This window comes from Lolium perenne, chromosome 4 (genome assembly GCF_019359855.2).
Source record: "Lolium perenne isolate Kyuss_39 chromosome 4, Kyuss_2.0, whole genome shotgun sequence".
In the NCBI taxonomy this organism is placed as follows: domain Eukaryota; kingdom Viridiplantae; phylum Streptophyta; class Magnoliopsida; order Poales; family Poaceae; genus Lolium; species Lolium perenne.
Genome location: NC_067247.2, coordinates 256,265,946 through 256,287,051, shown reverse-complemented (window position 1 = coordinate 256,287,051; position 21,106 = coordinate 256,265,946). Strand labels below are relative to the sequence as shown.

Sequence of the window (21,106 nt, the reverse complement as noted above, 5' to 3'; positions counted from 1 at the left end):
TGATTATCTTGCATGCTGATGACTATGCCCAATCCAACTTGGCTCGTTTCTAATTTTGTAGTTTTCTCCCATGCTGCATCACAAAAGATTGTGTTCCCAGCAAAAAAAAATGTTGTTATCTTGGAGTTGCGAAGAAGATTGCAGTTCCTGTCGCTGGTCCTGTATTGATTCATCTTCTTGTCTCTTCATGATTTCCTTAACCGCCATTGTGGTTCTTGAAATAATTGCATTTTCTGCCGCAAACACTTGAGAAGGTTTACACACTTTCCTGCAAAACAAAGTGTCGTTACAAGCTTTCCAGAGACACCACAGAAAAGTGTAAAGAGTGTTTGAGGTAATTTGCGGATGTTGCGAGGTGAGCAAAGCTTGGATCGAATCGGGAATAGATCGATGATGTTTTGCAATACATTCAATTTTGATAAATCAAGGATAGCTGAACCAAGCCGCCTTGAAAAAGGGCACAAAAATAACATATGCAATTCATCTTCAAGATTACCACACCTAGAACAATGTTTCTTAATGTGCTTAGAGTACTTACTTGCTCTCTTACCCATTGGAAGCGTTTTTCGAAGTAATCTCCATGCAAAAGTTTGAACTCTTGGTACCATCTATTTGTCGCTCCATACCTACCTGAGTACAAAAGTAACCTGCATCGGTACAACATTGGGTCTTTGTCTTTGGATTTGTTGAAGATTGTTAAAATAGTGCTTATAAGCACTCTTAGGTGAGAACTGACTTGCATGGGTTAGTTTCTAAATCAAAGTATCTTGGCCATTCGTATTGATAATGAGTGTTTCGAGGATTTCATTTGCAGTTGTGGGGCTGAACAGAGACTATATTAAGTTTGTATGCCATATTTTTTTTCCCAGGGATCCAAAGATCCTTAACTTGAGCCGGGTACTTGAAAGGATGTTGTTGTAATATGATACTATCATAGATAGTTTCCCAACCAGCAAACCAAGGAGAGCTCCAAATAGAACTGGTCCCATCAACAATTTGACAAATAGTCGTTGAAATAAGAAGAGGTTTTACGTTAAGTATAGCTGAGATTTTGGCTTATTTGCGCTTGCTCTCCAAATGGAAGTGTCATGGTGGTATTTATTTAGCCTTGAGTATTTGAGCTATTTGTGTATAAGAGGTGAGTCACCTAACCCTGGTTCCTCCCAAAATCGAATATTAGTCCCTTCCCCGATGGCAAATGAGCCTAGATCAAAGAACTTATTTTTTTGACTCCCGTGAGACCCTTGCAAAAGGTAGAATCGGTCGGTTTGGCTTTTACGCATCTCTAGCTATGTTTTGGTCATGCTTCCTGAATATAATTTTTACCACATTTTCACCTTTCCTATTATTATGTAAGTATTATCCTACCGCAAGATAGACCACACTCACATACTACTACTTCAATAAGCTCCGTGCAGTCAATCACATGAAGTTTATTATGTGTAAAAAAAATACAGAGATAGCAATCTTTTTTGTGAAGACAAAATGTATTATTCATCAATTAGTCTATCCAAACGGAAACACACGCCGAAAAACTTTCAGGACATACTGGAAAAATTACACGCGATCGACCCTTCCTTACGTGCCTACCTAGTTAATCATCTACTTGGACTGAAGAACAAAACATGCATGTAATCGTAGAGAGGACACAGGGACACACGGAGTCTGCGTCCGGCTAGACGCCACCGCAGCGGTAGACGATTCTGCACGTCCGTCCGACCCGGACGACGTACTTGTGCTGCGGCTTGACGAGGAACGGCGGCAGCCGCAGGAGCGCCTCGCAGACGCAGTCCTTCTGCACCTCCTGCAGCCACCGGCAGCAATCGCGGTACGCCCGGAGCTCCTCGTCGTGGTGGTGCTCGTGGTCGTCGTGGTCGTGGTCGTGGTCGGAGTCGTCATCGTCGTCGTGGTCATCCTCATCGTCGTCGTCCTCATGGTCGTCGTCGTGATCGGGATCCTCGTCGTGGTCGTCGTCATGGTCGGGGTCCTCCTCGTGGTCGTCGTCATGGTCGGGGTCCTCGTCGCCGTCGCGCACACGCCCACGCCGGCCGCGCCCACCGCGCCCGCGGAGACGCCCTCCTCCACGTCCGCGCCCGCGGCGGGTGTGGTTGCCGCCGTGGTGGCCGGTGCCGTTTCTGGCGAGGTGGCCGCCGGTGCCGTTCCTGGCAACGTGGCCGCTATCGTTGTTCGCCAGCAGCTGGCCGAGGGAAGCGAAGTTGATCACCGCCGCATGTCCATGGCGGTGATGGACGCGGCGGTCACCGTCTCCGCCGTGGTGATCGTCGTCGTCGTCGTGCTCATCGTCGTCATCGTCGTCATCATCATCGTCGTCGTCGTCGTGGTGCTCGTGGTCGTCCTCGGGCGGGCTGGGAGGCAGGATGGAGCAGGCCTGGCTGGCGATGGCGAACTGGCTGATGCAGAAGGCCTTGGCCTTGGCCTGCTGCGCGGCGACGGGCGCGAGGAGGGTGGGGAGGAAGAGGAGGACGGCGGCCAACGCCGCGACGTGGGCAGCCGATGCCGCCATATCTGAGCGAGCCGTGGCAATGTGGAGTGCCACACTGCCACTTCACTTCTTATAAAGATGTGTAACCAAGTCAGTGATGTTCATTACAGAGGTTATTAAGTAGTTGGGGTCAAGGCGAGATCTGGTGAGTGACGAGATCGAAAGGGAGATGCACACAGCGTGGTGCATGGTTGTAATTAGTTAGGTGCTTCATAGCGATGGCGTGCATCGAGGATTGTTCAGCCATGTCCACCTTGTTTACATGCATGCATGCACGCCTTGTTGCTGAAAGACCAGTGGCAATTTGGTTGTGCTGAAAAGTTATAAATTATTATGTTCGTTAATCTGAACAAATATAAGCGTGATTTTAATTGCTCACACTTACTTGCAGTTGTTAAACTATCCTGCTTGTTTTTTTAGCCGATATTAAGTGTGCTTACTATATAAATTAAAATACTACTCGATTGACCCAATCTGTATTGTGTATTCTGCTTGATCAGTTCAAATGAGATACTACATGTCGACGCCAAGCAAACGGTCGCACTAGCAGTAATAGAAAAGGAAGGGTCTCAACTAGTACTGTAATATACACAGGCTTCTGTTATATTTTTGCGGAAATTTAAAGAGAATTATTGAAACAAAAGCATTCGCTGGGCAGTCAGCTAGAAGGCTGCTGATCAGGAAGGTGAGAGTTTCGATCATCTAACTCTCTGTCACAAGTAGCGTGGTAGCACGCTTCGCTCTAAGGCGAGCTGGGTAATTGAGTAATTGGATGTCCTCATTACATATTGAATTGTAAAAATATACTCCCTTCGTCTCAGTTTACTAGTCTTCCCTGTATTCCTAGATCGCCAATTTAATCTATATAATTTAAATTACATAATGCAAAAAAAAAAAATATCATTAGAAAATACAACATCTAAACTTTCTAATAATATAATTTTTATAACATATAACTAATGCTAACTTGATCGAATTTAAGACCTAGGGGTACGCGCACGCCTAATAAAAACTGTGAGAGAGGGAGTAAATGAAGTAGCTAGCTCTCCAATCTTTAAAAGAAATGGGGCCCACAACTGTGCGGGAATTGTGGCGATTGTTCGAGAGGCTTACCCCCTCCAGGCAGTCTATCTCCATGATCACATGTGTGAGTCCTCAATCTTAGCGAAAAGAACACCATCACATAGGGACATACTCTCGGCAATGAGCGGATCCGTGATCCCAAGTAGTGGCCTGCTCGATACTTCAATGAGATGGAAGGACTTCTTTTGCCCAAGTCTGGGGATGTAGCCGAGGTAGACTAATATCTAGCTAAGTCGAAGTTTCATCCCAAAAGTGGCTGGTTGAGAGCATTTGATCAGAGTATGCATCAAATCCTCATACATCCCCATGCATACATTACATGAAGTACCCACCACCTTGACTTTCAGCACAACTTTAAGTTTCCACAAGGATGTCCACATCTGTGGTTCAGTCTCTGAAGTTCATGTCACTGTCCCTTCATCTAGAGTTGCATTCTCTTTCTGATTCACTAGAGCACGGTATGCCGATTTAACGGAGTATATACACCTGATCTTTCATGGCTCCAAGCAAAGAAGTCCTTGCCGCCACCATTCCACAGAGGGATATTGAGAATAGCCGTTGCATCTAGTGCTATGGACGCTGACCTGGTCAGATCACTGCGCCATTTCAAGTTTTCTGAATCAATAAGCTCGCTAACCTTCACTAGATCACTAGGCTTCACAAGTTCAGTATCTGCAGGATTCGGAATAGGAGACAGGGATCCATTTATTAGTCCTGATTGCAATGCCTCTCGGCCTGCCACAATTGTGCGTCAAGACACAGAGGCAGGGTTAGGAACAGTAGGTTGCATAACTTCACAATTAGGAAAATACCATCCTTTCAAAACCCTGGCACCAAGGGAGCTTGGATCAATCATAAAACTGCAACCATGCTTTCCAAGTAGCACCACGTTAAAGGGGTGGAGGTCACAAAAACCCATTCCACCTCTAATCTTCAGTGTAGCCAAATTATTCCAGGAGATTCAATGCATAGACTTCTTGTGTAAAGAGCAGCTCCACCAGTATCTTGCCATCGCCGAAGTCAGGCTTTTGCAAACCTTTTTTATCAAGAGAAAATAAAGCATCATGAATGTTGGAATAGATTGGATGGCCGATATCAGCAAGACTTCCCTTGCGGTGTAACCCAAATGCTTCTCTAGCCAACCTTGCATTTTACTTCCCAATCGTTCGTCAGTGTGATCGAATGTACCACTAGTAATCCATCCAACCGACGTCGGTATTCCCAGATACCGCTTACTAAACCCTTCAACATAAATGTCAAGTGTGTGCTTCATGATCTTCCTTGTCCCGGAAGTGTTTGGGTTGAAAAAGACTGCACCCTTATCTCTGTTGACACGCTGTCTAGAGCTTTCCCAATAGATCTGCAGAATGCCATTGAGTTTGACCGCACTCCGATTATGACCGTCGTTAGCAAACAACAAATGGTTAACCCAGTGTGATGTAACACTTATCCCTCGGTCGACATAGTTGCCACCAAAATATTTTAGCAGGGATGTGAACACTTCTACACACAAGAGGAACAAGTATGGCGACACCAGGCCTCGTTGTTGTAGCCCCCGAGAGGGAGTAAAGTACACATATGCTTCTGGTGCACTCCCGGTGCATAATTACTCGAAAACAACAACCAAAAGTCGTAAAATTATCTGGATTTTCTTCACGGCCGGTTATATATCTAATCCATGCCCACATCCCAATTGGAATTATCATAAATTAATCATAGTGATACATTATTTTTGTCAGGCCAAATTTTTAGATTTTGTCAACATGGTGCATTTTTACACCAAGGCACGAAAGACCTATTTTGAGAGTTCAAATTGAACTTTCAAAGCGTTTAATATTTAGGAGCAGAGAAAGCAATGCATAAATCCTCAATTCAGATTTTTTTTCACAACTTTTAACATTTTTTTAGTCCTTCAGGGACTCAGGAGAGCATGTTCATCAGATAATTCTCTACCGCCATAGTGTGTAGCGATAAACTAACAGATTACTGCTTGTTCTTTTGTTTTTAGAAGATTGTCTGTATAGTCTGATATGATTATGCTGATTTATTCTCCACATGTGCGATAGCAAGTAGTATCATAATAGCAGTGTATTCAAAATGTAATGGATTTCATTACATAAACTTACACCATTCAAAAAAAAAATACTCGCAACAGTCTTAGCGAAGGTAATACAAAACCACAGCACCACATAATTTGCAGGTATTTTTCTTACATGTCACATGTAGACAATAAAAAAATGAGATTTTCATGATCTTTCGATTCCACTTACAATGTGTAGGGAAATTTTGCAACTTTTATGGAAACAAATCTAATACAAAGGGTACAATTCTAGTGGAAGAAGGAAGCATTAACTACACAAATCATTGTTCTCCAAATATTTGGAGACACATGGACAATGCTAATTTCTGCAGCAAAATGATATTTGTTTGTTTTTTTCTGGCTTATGTACGATGTAATAGTACAGTTTCAGCAAGTCATCTGAACGTAGCTGTTCACAAGGACATAAGGGATTACTGTATGGACATATAAATAATGAAGACTCGACGAATGATACTCAACGATGTTAGGCTAACAATACAATCTATGGTTACGATTGATACATGACAGCCTATCCCTGCAATATAGCCCTTGACGTGTTCAGTCCACCTTCCGCTTCTGCGCACCAGAAGGTATCCCACCATACGTATGTACAAGGTGGCAGATATTGGGGCAGCAGAGCAAGTGGCTTTACCGTTCAAACATAGTGAAGTGTTATCTAGGCCTCCAGCTACCATGTGCTGCATAAAAGAGAGATGTTTAGCATCATCAGCATCATAGTAAACTGAGTGGATGTGCAGAACTGCTCATTTCGTACTTCCACATATTACATGGTATTTTTTTTAGCAAACCACATCTTACACAGTTAATGCAAGCTTTCATGTACTGCAACAGAAAATTAAATGGGAGGAACTGCTGATCAGGCCCATCATTAGATGGTTCCAAAAGCAAGGAAAATGGAAGTGCAGATTATGATCCCAGATCAACAGATCTTCCCTCTGCCAATATTTTACTGAAGAACTAAAATTGCTTTTACTGACCAGGCCCAGCACAGATGTTTCCAAAAACAAAAATACAGATCATGGTCACAGGATCAACAACTTGATGTCTCTTTCAGGTCTTCCCTCGGCTAATATTTCACTGAAGATTTAAATTACTTTTTTCCAATAAAAAATACATTAGCAGCTTCAAGCAAGGCAAAAGCCACCAACTGGATTTTCTAGACAATATGACTTGTAATAGTACTATAGTAGAGACAATAGGACAAGAGATGCAACTCACAATAGGAAACAGAACCATGGCATGTTAACTGTAACATACCTCCTGCTACATGAGGAACTGGAGGCTCGGTAGACCACCCGGAGCAGGGACCTTGTGGAGGATCTGATGGTCGTCCATAGTGCATTGGGGCTACTGATGCTTGGTCTGGACCAGGTGGTCCTGGATAACAATCAAGCACAGATGAAATCAACTTGATACTGGGTAACATAGCAAATCAGTTGGTGGAAAAATAACCAGTAACTAAATTTTCTTGATGAAACTGCAAAAATTGAAATGTTTTTAAAAATGCTAAGAAAAGGCTCGTGATTTGATCATTTATGTATTTATTTATTAAGGTGAGGGGAACCAGAGTTACTCCAACCACACTTCGAAATTAAGATAGAAGACTAAGACCTGGGTTCATGAGTTGGCATCTTTGAAGAGTTCTCCATGATGTGATATGACCAAAGCTTAAAAAGAAAAGTACCTGGTGGAAAAGGAGGAAATCTTCCCCTGCCAGCATCATGGTGCATCGGCCCCCTAATAACTCTCTCATCAAACCGATGTCCTCTGTCCTCGTGGTGATATCTTCTATCACTGAAGTGAGGTCGTCCATCATGCCCCTGATGCATGCTATCATGTCTGTGATGATCTCGATCATGCCCATTATACTGATAAGTCTCAGGATAGGACGAACAGTTATTACTCCATTGTTGTGGTCTTTGGTGGGGTTCTGATGGCATACGAGGGAATTGATTTGGAGGAGGTGGAGGGGGTGGTCGTTGCAAATGATATCCCCCATTAGGCATCGATGAAGTTGGGTGTTGATAGTTACTCCCGTGGTATGGTGCTGGTGGTCTAGGGAAATTGCTACGGTGTCCAGGAGGATTGGGTGGTGTGATCTGATTTTGGTGCACACCAGGTGCCGTATTACAGAATGGAGGATGCAGTGGAGCTACAGAAGGATTCATGCCACGTGGGTGATCCACCATAGGATGTGACTGCTGACTTTGAACATTCTGCAAAAAATGAAGCGGGGTTAGTTTCACAATATAACAAAGCTAAATGTCTGCATACTAAGAAAATGTGCATACATATGTAGCTATCGGAGGATGTGGTCCCACTGGATCAGATGCCATTTGTAATGTTGCCTGCAACTGCGTACTCTGATCAATGGGGACAGGCGGAGGAGGTGGAACAGGTGGAGGAGAACATGGCAATGGCGGGGGTATTGGAGGCCCATCGTTTGGGAGCGGAGGACCAGTATCTGAAGGATGGTGATAAGATGTAAAGTTGGTATCACTTTGGTCTGGTTGGCGTAAGATATTAGCTTCAGCTTCAGATGGTGGAGATACATCCTCCATCTCAAGCTCACCATCAACTTCTTCAAGGACAAGCCGATGCTTCTCCACAGGAATTTGAGATTCTTCCATCGCATCACCACCTGGAGCATCCTGTTCAGGTGTGACGGCCTCAAAACTCCTGTCGTCAGATGAGCTTCCTTCATCGTTCTCGAGTACTTTCGTGCAAATTAAGTTTGGTATGTGAAAACCAGCATTGCTGAGGAAAATAATTAAACATTGGTATGTGAACCAGCATTGCTGAGGAAAATAATGAAACATATAAACGTAGGAAACCAGAGGGAACACTTCCATGGAGCAAAAGATGCTGCTGCATAGTTAAATATCGTAATTGTCTATACTTAAGTAATGAGAATTTTTTTTAAAAAAAAGGCTCTCTTGGCACTAAATCATAAACTCAACCATCTATGATGTCAGTGGCTCACAGCAATTCTGCACTGCATGTAGTATGCATGATCATACGAATCACGTGCATCACACATTTTTATGTATTAATAGATTTGTCTCACGCTTATTATGAAGGGCGTGCAGTAAAAATTGTTCAACATAAAGCAACTTTACTCAGTCCTCTCCCTAAACTCCCATGATAAATCTTTACATTTTCTAGCTAATGTGCTAGCATAGTGAAAAAGAAGGGGTTCAATTCAATATTTGTGGGGTTGTACTTGCTAGCAGGATGCTGGTATCATTAATCCATCATAGCTCGCTGCTAAACAGATCAGCCAAGCCCCAATGAATACAAATAGTAAGTGCTCAAAATTCTACAAGTGCACATGAGTTCCCGCTGCAGTTTTGCCTGCTTCCCATGTTTGGACCATGGGCTCTCAAACCCAAAATATCTCTAATTAAAACTTTTTTTTACTTAACCGCTTTTTTTATTTGCATATGGGGGTAAGGAGAGGGGATTTAGTCTTTATTTCACAAGCTGGTATAGCGGATCATGTATCTGTGTATACAGTATACAGAGATATGTCGAAAAGGGACTTGCATCTGAGATCTTTCTAGGGGTTAGTAGATCTTTTTATATGGTTATGTTCTACTTGTACGAGTAAAATAGGGATTAGGCTGTGGAGAGATGGCTGAGTGGTTGATAGCTCTGGTCTTGAAAACCGGTATAGTTCTAGGAACTATCGAGGGTTCGAATCCCTCTCTCTCCTTTTGCTTTTCATGCATGACAACAAGGACATGGACATATAGGCATAAAGCATACGCTAACCTCGTACCCTGACCTGGCCTACTAATTTTTGGACTATCTCATCTACTCCCTCCGTTCCTCATCAGTTGTTGCTGATTTAGTACCAAATCAGCGACAACTAATATGGAACAAAGGGAGTAGTTATCATCTTAATTGTGCAAGCACATAAACATATGAACAACAGGAACATGTCACACTAATGCATATTACTCAAGTTAAAACCCTTATCCAGTGCATGAAAAGAAGGGTCTGCTTGAGAAAAATTTCAGTTTGACAAGCATACCTCCCATACTCATCAACGAGCATTCCTTCATTGTCACGCAAAGGGTCATTTAAAGCTCTTTCTGTCCTTGAAGGACGGCGAGAGCTTCCAAATGATGCCTCATTAATAACCTCAAGTTCTCTAATATGGTGACGAATGATGTATTCTGGAAGTGTTTTCCTCTCAAGCCAAAGTTTCAAAACCTAATTATCAAATCACAAACTTGTAAGGGATGGAAAAGGAACACTGCACATGGCATCTATTCTACAAGACTATTGAAGGCACTTGCCTTGAGACATTGCCTTCGATTTTCCCATGCAGAATTTCCAGGTGGTGCAGCAGCATAAAGTAATCGGGGCAGAATTGCCTGAATAAGAGAGGGGTATAGATCCCCAGCACCACCTGCAAAATTTGATGAAATATTGAAGACTAACGCACATACAGAGACAGCGAGAAACAAATCAGAAGGGCATATAGTTACCTTTCTGATTTCGAGAGCACTGAGTTATTGAATCAACAAGAAAGAAAAGGTCCACCCTCTTATACAAATTTGTTTCCTTCTCCATGTGTTCAACAATAATATCAAGTGCCTAAATGATGGAGGAAAAACAATGTTAGAAAAGCTTAATTGGTTGCATGGACGACCATGTTTGTCTTTTTCTTGGCAAGCTGAAGACAGCATGCTGTTTGTTAAAATAAGATTTATAACCAACTTAGAAGTGGTAAATAATGACACGACTGCACATATTATCGCTAGTTATCTCCAGATGCGCAAGCATAATATATAGGTTGGCATACCATGCCAAAAGCATAAACAAATATCAGAGATACACCGCTTTCACATATTTAGTTTATCCAAAAGCATAAACAAGACAAATACTTGCGGCAAGAAAATCCACACAGATCAGATCACATTATACAAAGAAAGGGGCCCCAGGGTACTAGCGCCCCGCCTTCGTATTCTTAAGAAGGTAGGATCGAACCTGGGTTGCTTGGTTGCACAACTATGTGCCAGCATTGAGCTACCCAGTATACCCCCACAGCACATATATAGAACAGGCGGTGATTGGCATGAAGAACATAAACAAGAATCATTAAACCAAGAAGCACCAAATAATTGCAAATCCACTAACAGGCCAAGAAATTTATGGTGTTGAATAAATCTACAAACAAGAAAATGATGATAACCCTAAAAAGGAACATATAGAGAAGATCTAGAAGTAAAAAAAAAATTGCTGTGGAAATATAATAACAAAGTACAGATATGCATGGTCTAACCTCCCGGGCAATGCCATGTTTAGCGCACTCAATAGCAAGACGCGTTGCACGGGCTATGTTTTCTTTTGTTCTTGTTAGAGTACCAACAAAAGCTTCAAAAGCCTTTCGTGCTGCACTAGCCTCGCTGCTCCCTGCTATTGTTTTCACATCGTTATGTTGCAGGCTGTCAAAAGGACTCTTGGAATGAATGCTGTCAATTGTAGAGGTGTGCCTGATTATCCGATTCGACGGTGAAAGCTGTCCCTGTCCTTCCTTAAGAGGTGTGCTGACTGAAGTCTTTGCAATATACTTGCTGATTAACAAGTTATCTGAAAAGGAAGTTGATCGAGAGAACCTCCTAGCTTGGGCAACAGCAATGAGTTCTTTCATAGGCATTGAATCTGGAGAGGTGCACCTATCCTTCAGGTTTCTGTGGTTCAGTTCTTTTAATGCCAAAGCTGAGAAGGTGTGCCTGGAGACGAAGTAAGTATCATCATGCCTCTCCAGACTGCATTAACACAAGCACCAACTAGAAGCTAGAATAGAAGAAAAGATCAGACACAGCAAAGACAACTGTGCATTTGGGGACCATATCCAAGATATATTCAACTCAAATTACTGGAGTTGCATCCACAATGTAAAAAGTATTATAGGAGTATTAGTTGAGTGACAGTTTCCTTTAAGTGAAAGAGTTCAATCATCATTTCAAGTGGCTAATTACAAGGAGAAAAAAAAAATTGTGGGATCAGGGAACCAGTATGCAACATGCTTCCAAAAATTCAACCCATGAAGCATCGAATTTGCACAAGAAAATTTGGAGAATCCAACACAATGAATCAAATCTACACAGTAATACAGAAGTAATACGCTTCTCATCAGCAACTGCATCCAAAATGACTGATACTACTCATCCAAGCTATTTCGTAACTAGAGGCAGTGCATCTACATGGATGGAGATGTACTACACTATGCATTATATGAAATTACAAATATCGTATGGAAGGCAGCATTAGTGAGAATTAATGCTCCTTCCAACAAATTTCCTCAGTTTCAAACAGGGCATGGTCCTGAGATTAAACCAGTTACCAGTATAACCTATAATAGTGCAGTGGTGTATGACAGTTTAAAACTAATAAGCCTTTCCTTTTAGGTGTATTGTAAGCTTTAACTCCATAATAAATCAGAATACAAAGTGAAATTATGGTGCCAAAGGGCCACATTACTACATTTTCTTCATGTGTCCGAATACAATCAAACGAGCACACATACTACTCAGACTCATGGTAAATCATATGACCTTAAATGTTACTATATGTTCGATATTTCCAAGGAATAGAAATACCATGATGTACAACCTCTTCTCTTTTGACCTCTATCACAAACCCAAACGAGAACTTGTTTTAATATAATTTGCCAAAATCATTTCCTTCCACCATCGATAATAACCTAAAGCAAAACCATTTGGATGCAACCATGCAAACTTCCAACATAAGCCACTGGATTGATTGAATCACATGGATGAGGAAATAAACTAAATCCCTGCAGATTGCTAATAATGTGTATTATTGATCTGAGCCTGAGCCAAGGGCCCACCCTAGGGTCTTGTATTATTGATCTCTCGTTATTCGTTAAGGTGGCCCACCGTGGGAGAAGTTTATTACTGTACCTCGTGTTAGAGATGAACACAAACAATATTAAATATTATGAATGCCTATTTTTTGTATATTATTGTCAATATTCCTACTACAAATTATATCTGAAGCCCCACCACGCTTCTTTTACCGAGTTTATATAATCATTGTCTATCTAAGCATGCAGCTTCAAAAGTAGATTTCAGGGTAAACAAACTAGCCATAACATGGTAGCATCGCTACAAAGAAGGAAAAGGCATACTAACACATAATTCCACAGAAACATGACCATAACAGAAATAAGAGGTGACATACAATGTTTACAGAAAGATGATACACGATGATATGGAACATATCGACGTAAGCAAAAAAATAGAGCTACTTTGAGATGAAAGACGATTTACTTTGGCATGAAAGATAGAGCTTACACTTCAGATGTTCGGGTATCTGCATCAGACTGTATACTGGAAGACTTGGTAGCCAATGAAGAGCTACTTGTTGCATCGCCCAAATTGGTTGCTGATGCTAAAACAGTCTCACCATGTGGTACTGAATCACTGCTCACATTATTATCAGATAGAAGCTTTGGTAGGTGAACTGGTTCACCACATCTGTCATAACTTCTGTTGACCTCCAAAGTAGGGCAGCCAAGTGGTTTTGTATCACTACTGCAGCTAATTAGCTTGGAGACGTCATTACATGGTTTCCCCGAAGATGAAGATAACCGATCAGGCACAGCTATGGTCTGTGTCACATCAAGAACAGGTTCATTCAATTTCATGGAAACAACTACATTATTATTCTGTAAAATCGATCCTGGGGTGTGTGTTTTGCCTGTTGAGCTATGCATGAATTGCATGCTTGATGATTCAAGGCCTTCAATTATTCCAGACTTGTCGGAGGTTGTGATTACTGCATCAGCAGATTTATTGGAATGGCTGTTTTCTGAAGACACACAGTCTTTTAGAGTCAATTGCTTTGATCCTGTCTCTTCAGGCAGACTACTAATAGTTTCCGCAACATTAGCAGACATAGCTTCTAAAGCACGGTGGAGGCGTTTTGATGGAGGCAAAGCAGCTTCCACATCCAATGTTAAAACCCTTGGTTGATATTCTTTATTCTTCGAAACAGAGTGACCTTCCCCTGATGGGAGAGGCATGTCCGATATGGATGACAGATTTGGAACACTATTTACCGCTGATGACTGATCAGCTGAAAAAGCATTACTAGTGTGCATAACAATGTGCTCTGCAGGTGAAGCAACCCCTGATCTATTATTAGGAACATCAATCTGTTCATCTGTCCCTGGTGAAGCCTCCAGCTGAGGCCTTCCCATTCGAACCCTTGCCCTTTTGACCAACGGCAAGTGTTCATCTCCGTCTGACTTATTTAATTCATTCTTTGAATTAGGAGAATCTCCAAGGTTTCCACTCAACTCATCCTGCAATTCTTCGTCCTTTTTTGATGTGATACAATCTGCAGTGTGGGGAACCCAGTTTCTACTTGGCTTCCTTTTTCTCTTGAAAATTACCGTTGACTTCATGGGAAGACTTGATGCACCATTAGATTTAAATTCTGTTGTTGAAGCTCCGTTTTGAGATGCTTCACTGTCACAGGTATAATCTACCTTAGCAGTAGAAGACAAATTTTTATTACTGTCACTGGCCCCAGGAGTTCCAGGTTGATTGAAGGTGCCTCCTCTTGAACGAAAACAAACATCATCCAGCATAGAAGGGGAACCTGAGCTTGCGTCTTTATGAAGAGTGGAATCTTCCTTGTTGTCATCAGGAACCAAATCAACAGAAGCCAAACTGGTTTCGCCCGAAAGCTTGCAAGAATCCTGAACCTTTCTGATTCCGACACCAGATGAACTTCTTGACCTCCGCAAAGCTGGAGCCCTACTCCGTGTGTAGCAATTTTGAGGGTGTACATCCCTTAGCTTCTTCTTCGAAAATGAACTAGCAGACAAAGGGATATTCCTCATTTCATCAAGCATCGATATATTGTCAGTAGGCCCATCAGGAGCAGAATTAACAATGCATCGGGCACTCCCTGTTGAAACAACAGATGCCTCATCAGCATTGACTAAGTTGTGATCTATTACAATTACTGGATGGTCTACTAACTTCTTATCACTACCCATATTAGAGCTCTTAACTAGACCTTTAGGTTCCAAAATGTCATTATTATCACCAGGATTTTCTTCTCCCGGTTTTACTTCATTGGCAGTCAGATCAAGCCTTTTATTACTATCTTCCTTCAAAGAATCATAAACATCAATTATCTCATCAACTGCTCTCACAAAATCTGCCCCTTTGCCATGCCGCTTAGCAAACAGAGACCTCCTTTTCTCTTCAGTGAACGCCTCCAGTTCTGCATAGCTGCAGAAAGCACTACAGTAAAAAAAGAACCAGCAGTCAGACATGAAAAGAAAAACAGATCACTTGTCTTAGTTAAGGTAACTCAGTTCCATAATACATTCTCTGTAGTCTGTACAGCTAACAATGTTGGGTCAAAACTCAGTACAAAAGGATCCCCTCATAATTGTTACCCACAGCACTCAGTATTGCCATGTAAGCTCTAGGTAAAGACCTGGTATCCCAAAAAAAAATTATTGATACTGCCCCAGTATTTCCAATTTCCGTAACTACACTGCATTTCTCCCGGTATTAGGTCGGAATGTAGTACACAGGCTATACACTATGAAAGCTACATGACTCGTTTTCATTTCATCTAGTGGCACTTGCCAAGAGTACATTCTAACACGCAAAAGGTGGCTTCGGTACAACATGAGTATAAAGGTACTATGTAGCCCCTGTTCGCTGTTTGTCATTATTTTATTATCGTTCTGATAAATCAATACTCCAATGCACTCCATTTTACTAGAGACAATGTTCTAGTTTTTAAATGTAATTTTGTTACTTATCATGAAAAAATGTAATTTTCTCTCTCAGATTTTGGTCTAGGTGCTTCTGTATATATTAGCATCTTAGCAAAATCTTCAAAAGTTTTGCCTGCACATGTGTACAGCACTACAGCATCTATTTTGTATTTACTGGCACACAACATCTATGATTACAGTAAAGGTTAATGACAAAAGGTTATATGTGATAGTTTAATCAAAAATTAGTTATTTGTTTTGCACCAATTTCGCAGCCACAAATGCTCACTCACGTTCTCATGCACAATTCATTTGTCTCAAAATATTGAGAACTTGAAATTAACTTCAGAGGCATCTATAACATGCAATTGAGCCTTCTGACTCCCAGAAGCTAGCCATAGAGGACTTCCTTCACACACAAAAAAGAGCACAAACTAATAGTCAATCCCGGACGACCGCACTTTTTGTGGTTTTGATAACACATAATCACAAGTTTCCTCCAGCCTTGTCTCCATGTCGACGACAAGTATCTACAGAGGCCCCTCACCCACAAAATGCTTATACATGACTATCTACATATTGCCTCGTAGGTAACATTCAACTATATACCACAAAGATTATGTGTTGATAAGGTAGTTAGCGTTATTTCTTTCCAAATAACAGCCCTCATTTTCAACTATGGGCGAGAGAAGATGCATATTGTCTCCACAAGGGAGAGAGAGAGAGAGAGAGAGAGAGAGAGAGAGAGATAATAATGCAATGGGGAGAGCAACAGTATTGTTTCTGTTACCTTCCATGTACCATGAAGATTATTGAAGAAAAAGGTACAAAACTATGACGATACTAAATACAAATAACGTAATTGTCGCAGGGCAATAGCAACACATTTACATGTCACAATACATGTCTTCAATTCCTTAGTCGAACACATCTATATTATCGCACTACCATAAAGTCCACTATGGCGGCAGTCCTCAAAAACAAACAGGTCATGCAGACTATAACTCATAAATGTTGAGAAGCAGGTTGTGCACTTCGATTGTACACCGCTGTATTATTGGTAGTCCAAAACTACAGATGACAAACTTCAAACAAACATGTTGCCAGCGCAACTTTCTCATCTGCAATACTGCCAGAGAGGATTGCGCCAGCAAGTAACTGTACTTTTCTCAATGCTCATACTACTCCCATATTCTCAAAAGATTAACCTAAACGTGTAGTTTTCGTTCTCTTCCCCTGGGCATATAATTCCCCAGCTAAGCAGTTTATCCAAAGCAAGAGTTAAAAACTTAGTTTATCCTATTTCTCAGGTTTGACAAACGCAGAGCTAAGAAAATCGCATATCTCAAGTGCAGATGACAGAAAGAACAGATTTTGACACTCAGATGTTAATACATGATACCATCCCAGGACTATGTCAATCTGGTCTGCAAGTTATAGCTGTACAGACAACCTTGACTCACAAAAATAAGTGGTGCACAAATAGGAAGTAATAAACTGATATAATAGCCCAAGTAATTAGAAAGGTGCATGGCTTTTTCGTGCCATAACAAGTACTCCATATAAAACCAGTCATAAAAAGCAAGCATATGAGCGAAAGAAAAGCTTCATTAATATAAGCTAATCAACACTAACAAAATATGGTGCTTCTAAACATATGATGTTTAGTAGATACAAAAGAAGCTTATGAATTCCAGAAAATAGAAGGACAGTTCAGTCAAAATAAAACTTACATTTGTTTAGTTCCATAGAAGTAGACCAGACGCTTATTTTTAACAGAAGCCAGACCCCACTGCTCTGGTTCACTTATCTGCAAAGCATGCAAATTCAAAATGGCATAAACTGTGAAGTATAAATATATATGTTCACCTATATTAGCTCATGTACAAGCCTGATTTAAATGAGGCACCATGCTAGCCAAACTTCAAATGAGGGAAAATAGAATAGAATGAGCCTATACAGCAGTTTCAGAGCTATCCCAACAAATTTCCGTTCAAAAAAAGAGAGAGCTATCCCAAGTTCCCATCTGATGCTACAAGCAAGCACCCAACAAACGTAAGGGGAGATCATATAATGTGAAATAGTCAAACATGAGAAAAGTAGGGGACTAGCACAATCTTCTTGATTAAGTACATGGATGTTGATGTTACAGTTCTGAGTTATAAGTTGTAACTGGGCATAAAGAATGGAGAAGAATTACCTAATCATCTTAGAAAACAAATTGCTTAACCAAGTATCCAACGTATACCATACAGTCATTAGGATGAGAATGAAAACGCGGAAGGATTATAATGTGAAGTGCAATTCATGAAGCACCAGGCCTTAACAAAAAAAAAATAAGAAAGTTATGTCTCAAAAGAAGAAAAGGTTGCAAAAGAAGTAAACCAGCGATTCAACCAATGAGGAAAAAAAACGCTAGGCCTGCACTTGATAATGTAGAGCCACAATCTGCAACATGAATGCATCTTACAAGTAAGTGGTAATTATTGACCAAAGCCAAGAGCTAGTCACGCGACTAATGAACCAAAGGAAAAGGTTCAGGGGCAAGCATCGGCAAATCTATAATCGTTGACGAGTTAAATGGACACAGTCGAGCTAAAGGATGAGCACCAAGTTGTCAAGCATACTAAATCAGTGACGATGCTGATTTTTTTACGTAAGCACGAGCCGTAGTTGTTTATCCGTGTCTTTGAAGCCTTTGATGCTAGTCGTGAAATTAAAAGGTACAGAGTTTACATGCCAAAGTGAAATCATGAATTGTTGACAGCGAAGCTCGTACATACATGTAAGAGAAGCAGCAGGTCCTAAGAGCAAAACGCAAAGAACCCAAGCAAATCTAAGACATATGACCTGAATCCCACCTGCTTCCCAAGATCTTGCACACTAGTAATTACCAGCAACGGCAAATCACAGAAGGAAATCAGCAGCTACCCAGGAAGAAAAGCACAGCAGTAAACGAAAGTAGGTAGGTCAAATTAGCAGCTAGACCAACCAAATCGGGCAAGATACAGTGAGATAAGCTAAGGATTGAGCCATAAGGGCGACGCCGCTGACCGGCAAGCTGGGATTCCCACTCTGGAATGAAACCCTAAGCAAGCTGGCTCCGGAGGCCCCCCAAGCTACAGGCGAGCAGGTAGCGAGGCTACATACAGATCAGAGAGAAGGCCGGACTCACCATGGCCGGCCAGGCCGGGAAGCCCTTCATCTTGGCGAGCACGAGGTCGCCGAGCTTCCACTGCGCCGCGGCCGCCGCGGCCGCGGCAGCCGCGGACACGCCGCGCTTCCTCCTCGCCGGGGCCATCGCCCTGCCGGCCACCAGCCAGCCGCAGCCGCCGTCGCCACCTCCGGCAGCACCGCCCGACCAGGGACCGGAGCGAAGAACCCGGCTCCGGGGCGGCGGTTAGCTCCGGAAGCCGTGCGGCGGCAGCAGGCCGCGGCTCGTGCCGGAAGCAGCGAGGCGCCCCGTGGTCGTCGTCCTCCCCCCTGCTGGTCTTCCCTTGGGCGGCGGCGTCGGCGACGGCGACGGCGGCTAGGGGGGATTTTAGTATTTAATTATTCGGGTTCTCCTCTGCTCAGCTGATTTGTTGAGTATTTTTTGCGTGGGTTTTGAGCTGAAGAAGAAAGAGTATGCAAGTGTCTAGGTGGTATGGCCGTATGGGTGGGTGGGCAGTTGGGTGGGGAGGAGGGGGAGAGGGAGAGCGTGGGAGGGGTGGAGTGGGAGTGGCGGTGCGCGTGCGTGTGCGTGTGACACGCAGAGAGGAGAGCGGAGTGGGTATGTGGACGGGGAGGATTTCGCTGCCGCGTATGCCCATCTACATATCCTCACTCGGTTGGGTTTTACGTCTTCACAATAGTCAAAGCCTTCTTTCGGCGCGCGCCGGCTATTTTACCGTCCTACCTCCTCCACAGGGAACGCTGCGGACACGCCAGACAGAACGAAAAGCGAGGCAGGGAGTGATGAATCCAACGAGACACGAACACCACTCAACCGTCGCCTACCTGTCGAGAAAAGTTAATTGCGCGCAGCGACGGTGCAATTTCCTGAGAAGCGCAGCCACACGTCTCATCGCGCCTAGCTCTCCGTGTCGGCGTTAATGCGCACCACCGCTCTCCCTCGGGCGTATAAAAAGGGGTGATCACGCATCGCCCCTCACACAAACCCTAGCGCCGCAATCTCCATCCCTAGTCGCCGACATCTCAGGAGTCGAGGGCCATTCCATGACTGGTGAAGGTCGAGGTCGCGGGCAACAACGACCTCCAAGCCGGCTGCGTGCTCACCTTCTGCTACGAACACGACGACGAGATGAGTGTGAAGGTGTTCAACGACACGTCCTACCGCCGGCACTACCAAACCGATGATGAAGAGGACGATGATTGAACATGGCGAGTATTTTTTCTTTGCAGCAAAGATGGTCGCCGGCCAATTGAAGCTACTAGTGTACGTTTCTTTATGCTCTTCATGCGCATCGAAGAACAACAACCGGTCACTCTCGGAGCCTGCTGGATTTTCCAGTTTTGGTGACTGAGAGTGCGTGAGAGTGTTCTTTCTTGGCAGCGAACACACGAAACCTGTGAGGCCAACACTAGTTAGATTTCCTCATTTTACAATGTTTCAACCATGTTCCAAACTATGTATTAGTTTGCATAATGTTCATCATCTCTATTTAATTGAAAATGCACCATAAACAAAAACAAAAGTTGTTTTAATGTAAAAAAATGTTATGGGGACGCGTTTGGGGGGTGCGACTGGGGAGAGACACGCCCCAAGCGCGGCACGAAGCGGAGGCGTCTCCCAAACGTTCAATCTAGCGCCGTTTGGGTACGCTTTGAGGGACGCGACTGGAGATGCACTTATGGCATGTTTGGTAGCATGGACATGTTTTTCGTCTCACCGCGCTAGTGAGATGGAACGCCATGCGCGTTCCATACGGGCAACGGGCCCAAATTGGCATGTCGTTTGGTTGCCCGCGAAGAGTTTTTTCGATCCCATGGAGATTTAGGCTTTGGTTGTTTGTTAGGTCGGTTTTAAGATCATGTAGCAGCCTGAAATGTGAAGGACAGTAGAGACACAATACCAGTAGAGCTTCAGACTTATTCTTACACGACGACGCACATGGTGGCATCGCCATGGTCCAGGCACCTCATCATCTCCTCAGTGCAGGTGTGCTCGAAGATGACAATATTATATTCGCCAGCGGACACCTTCTTGAATGTGAGGAACTGGCCTATCTTCAACTGATGGGCGATGGTGAAGGTTGTCCACCCATGGTTGATGAATGCTTTAGCGCTGACTTTCTTCGTAGTCATCCGCCAGCTACAACCAGTGTTGCTGCGGACGATGATGTTTGAACGGATGGGTCTGAACCACTTGACGAATTTGGAAGGGTTTGCGTGCTGCCCGAAGGTGGGCTTCAAGATGATCTGGAGAAAGTGTTCCCGGCCCTACGTCATCGTGGAAGTGGCCGACGGTAGCCTTCCTTCCTCAGCGCTACTTGGAAGGTACCTCGCCGGGAACCTCCGCAGGTGCCCCAAGCTGGATCCTCTCACTCTTCACAAAAACACATGCCATTAGAGGTGGTTGCTCACAACAAGTGCACAATAGATGAACAAGGACATCCAAAACATTAGTGAAGCC

General features: G+C 43.1%; 2 protein-coding genes and 1 non-coding gene across 4 annotated transcripts; 1 reads left to right on the top strand and 2 right to left on the bottom strand.

Annotated features, from left to right (window-relative positions):
* Positions 1–1,675: 1,675 nt before the first annotated feature.
* On the bottom strand, positions 1,676–2,524 carry LOC127329940 (uncharacterized). The gene has a single exon (XM_051356337.2). It carries the CDS (start codon positions 2,522–2,524, stop codon positions 1,676–1,678), a length of 849 nt encoding a protein of 282 aa, XP_051212297.1.
* Positions 2,525–5,989: 3,465 nt separating this feature from the next.
* LOC127332184 (protein HUA2-LIKE 3) lies at positions 5,990–19,129 on the bottom strand. Of its 2 annotated transcripts, XM_051358451.2 has the most exons (12): positions 18,647–19,129; positions 17,205–17,281; positions 14,754–14,983; positions 13,019–14,642; positions 10,981–11,431; positions 10,184–10,292; positions 9,992–10,104; positions 9,724–9,905; positions 7,979–8,444; positions 7,372–7,903; positions 6,945–7,064; positions 5,990–6,364 (listed from the first exon to the last, which is right to left on the bottom strand). In XM_051358451.2, exons 1-12 carry the CDS (start codon positions 18,770–18,772, stop codon positions 6,339–6,341), a joined length of 4,056 nt encoding a protein of 1,351 aa, XP_051214411.1. In that variant the 5' UTR covers positions 18,773–19,129; the 3' UTR covers positions 5,990–6,338. The 2 variants fall into 2 exon arrangements, with proteins under 2 accessions (XP_051214411.1, XP_051214410.1); XM_051358450.2 differs by having other exon boundaries at positions 13,019–14,983.
* TRNAS-UGA (transfer RNA serine (anticodon UGA)) lies at positions 9,315–9,402 on the top strand. The gene has a single exon. It is a non-coding gene; the product is annotated as a tRNA-Ser (tRNA).
* Positions 19,130–21,106: the final 1,977 nt, after the last annotated feature.

What these genes read in the sequence shown, in the direction of transcription:
- LOC127329940 (XM_051356337.2), bottom strand. Translation starts at nt 2,524, where the DNA reads ATGGCGGCATCGGCTGCCCACGTCGCGGCGTTGGCCGCCGTCCTCCTC.
- LOC127332184 (XM_051358450.2), bottom strand. Translation starts at nt 18,772, where the DNA reads ATGGCCCCGGCGAGGAGGAAGCGCGGCGTGTCCGCGGCTGCCGCGGCC. An exon ending in GTGCTCTCGAAATCAGAAAG is followed by an intron (nt 10,105 to 10,183) that starts GTAACTATATGC and finishes CAAATTTTGCAG; the next exon opens with GTGGTGCTGGGGATCTATAC. An exon ending in ATCCTCCGATAGCTACATAT is followed by an intron (nt 7,904 to 7,978) that starts GTATGCACATTT and finishes CATTTTTTGCAG; the next exon opens with AATGTTCAAAGTCAGCAGTC.